The sequence below is a fragment of the Helianthus annuus genome, chromosome 9 (assembly GCF_002127325.2).
Source record: "Helianthus annuus cultivar XRQ/B chromosome 9, HanXRQr2.0-SUNRISE, whole genome shotgun sequence".
NCBI classification, from domain to species: Eukaryota; Viridiplantae; Streptophyta; class Magnoliopsida; order Asterales; family Asteraceae; genus Helianthus; species Helianthus annuus.
Genome location: NC_035441.2, coordinates 82051718 through 82054612, shown reverse-complemented (window position 1 = coordinate 82054612; position 2895 = coordinate 82051718). Strand labels below are relative to the sequence as shown.

General features: G+C 49.0%; 1 protein-coding gene across 1 annotated transcript; it reads right to left on the bottom strand.

Moving 5' to 3' along the window:
- Positions 1 to 573: 573 nt before the first annotated feature.
- Positions 574 to 2365, bottom strand: LOC118481743. The gene is made up of 3 exons (XM_035976961.1): positions 2116 to 2365; positions 1262 to 1974; positions 574 to 615 (listed from the first exon to the last, which is right to left on the bottom strand). Exons 1-3 carry the CDS (start codon positions 2363 to 2365, stop codon positions 574 to 576), a joined length of 1005 nt encoding a protein of 334 aa, XP_035832854.1.
- Positions 2366 to 2895: the final 530 nt, after the last annotated feature.

Below are 2895 nucleotides of genomic sequence, written 5' to 3'. Positions count from 1 at the left end.
CAAGAACCAGCTTTTCCATTGTGGAATATCTTGTTTCTGGGTCTGTGAGTACCCTGCTGACGTAATAGATCGGGGTTTGCACGCCGTTCCTGTCTACCAACAATACTGACCCTACTGCCTTATCCGAGGAGGACAAGTACAGCACAAGGGGCTCTTTTTCAAACGGTGCCGTCAGCGTAGGGAGTTCGATCAGACACGCTTTCATTTGTTGAAAAGCTGTTTCGGCTTCCGGGGTCCATTTGAACTCTTGCTTCTTTACGCAATTGCGCAACGTGCTAATGAAGGGATACGACTTCGCGGCATGATTGGAGAGAAAACGATTTAGCGCGGCCAGCCGGCCGGCTAGTCGTTGCATTTCCTTGATGTTTCTTGGTGAGGGCATTCGTTCTATAGCTTGTACCTTCTCTGGATTCACCTTGAAACCGCCGTTTGTGACAATGAAGCCCAGAAACTTCCCTTCTTCCATGCCAAAGGAACACTTGGCTGGATTTAGCTTCATATTTACGCTGCGCAATGAGTTGAACGTTTTTTCGATGTCTTTTAACATTTGGTCCTCCTCGGGACTTTTCACCACTAGATCATCGATATAAACTTCAATGTGCTTTCCGATGTCACCTGCGAAGGTTTTGTCCATCAAGCGTTGATAAGTCGCGCCTGCGTTCTTTAGACCAAAAGGCATCTTTGTGTAGCAGAAGATTCCGAGGTCTGTTCTGAATGCTGTCTTGTCTTCATCTTCTAGTTTCATCTGCACTTGATGGTATCCTTTATAGCAATCCAGAAAGCACTTCCATCGGTATGGCGCGAGAGAATCAATTTTTTTATCGATCTCAGGCAAGGAATAGCAATCCTTTGGGCACGCCTTGTTGAGATCAGTGTAGTCTACGCACATGCGCCATCCGCCATTTGATTTCTCGACCATCACGGGGTTCGCCACCCAACTCTGGTATCTTACTTCTCGCAAGATCCCGGCTTTAAGCAGCTCGCATACCTGCTCGTTCATTGCTTTTGTCTTGTCTGCCCCTAGGCTGCGCCTTCTTTGGACCTTTGGCTCGACAGATGGGTACGTATTTAAGCAATGCTCGGTGATGTTGCGCGGGACACCGGTCATGTCTGCCGGCGTCCAGGCAAATATATCCATGTTTCGAAACAGCAGTTGCTTTAGACGTGTTCTGATGTCTGACGAAATGGCGTGGCCAATTGTCACGGTCTGCTCGGGGTATTTTCGGTTTAAAACCCATTTCTCCGGCTCAGTCGTAGAGACCTTTGCCGCTTTTGTTGGGCGCAGCTCGTCAGTTGACATTACTTCCTTCTTGGCGTATATGATTGCTACTCCTGTTTTGGTTGGGAAACCTATTGCAGAATGAGGCGTTGACGTCACCATGTTTAGCTCGCCTTGTGTTTCCCTCCCAAGAAGCACATCATGCCTCGATTTCACTGGCATTACCATAAAGTTCACATTTGTTGTTCTTGAATGTTTCCCGTCAGAGAGCGTGACAGGGAAACTGATCTGTCCGAGAGGAAAAACCATTTCATTGCAAAATCCAGACAAAGGATAATCGACAGGTTCGAGTCGCGCTTTATCCTCTTCATCCAGCTGATTGAAACATTGTTCGTAGATGATGTCGGCTGTGCTTCCTGGGTCGATGAAGATGTATTCTGTTTCATAGTGACCAATTATACCAGTAATGACGACGGGTCGTGTGGCGCGAGGACCGCCGCGCACAACTGGGAATATGACTTGCTGTTCTTGCCAAGAAGGCTCGTAGGGCCGTTTGCCTTTTTCTCTCGCGGTGTATCTTGGTCCGTTGACCATGTGAGTCTCTAGCCGTCTCACCTTTTTGTGGCTACCTTCGTCGTGGCGTTGGAGCTGACGGGTGTCCTTGCGCACATTCTTCACTAAATGGCTTAGTTTGCCGCTTTTGAGCGCTCTTTCGATTTCTTGGCGTAAGCTGTAACAGTCGTCGGTTAGGTGCCCTGAATCTTTGTGAAAATCGCAGTACAAGTTAGGGTCTTGCCCTTTCTTGTTTGTCATTGGCCTTGGCGCCTTGAAATCGATATTCTCCGTCATCAATACCTCCTTTGGAGTTTTTGTGAGCGGAGTCCAGTGTTTGTCACGATTCTCGTCTCTGACCGCTCTCTTGTAACCGATTCGGTCAATCGTTTCTCGCGCATCTTCTCTGTAACGTGGCCTGTCGTCGCGGCCTCTGGGTCTCTCAGACTTCCAGTCATGACTCTTGTACTTGTTGCGCTTGTTATTGTTGTCGCGCGGCCTCTCGTTTGCTCTTGAGAATCGATCTTCGGAGTAATAACCCTTCCCACCAGCAAGGGATTCCTCGGTTTGCGCGACGATCTTCGCTGCCTCCATCAGTTTATCCCACTCTTTTGGCATCCCATCTTTGCCTGTGATGGTTCTAATGAGGCTATCACAGCGTATAGCCTTCTTGAAGTGGCAGCGCATGAGTTGCTCACTGACGCCGCCAATCTCTAAACATTCTTTGTTGAAACGCGTGATGAAGTCCTCCAGACCTTCACCATCCCTTCGCCATATATCTTCTACTTCCGCCGTATCACGCTGATAGCGACGTTGTTGGCTAAAATAGCTTAAGAATTGTGTTTTGAAGTCTGTCCATGACTTAATCTTTCCGGGCGGAAGGCTGTCAAACCAGGCGCGAGCCGCTCCGGTAAGAGTTTGAATGAACAGGTGGCACCACATGGGCATGTTCCAACCTCCCATGCAGCCCACACTCGTGAATGTTCTGACGTGGTCGTCTGGGTCAGTCAACCCATTGAATTTCCCAACGGTTGGGGGTAGCTTCTCTCGTGAGAGTGGTGCGAGTGCGATTTTCGGGATAAACTTGGAGTGTTCCGCAGCTTCCGCTGGTCTGTATGCCAGGC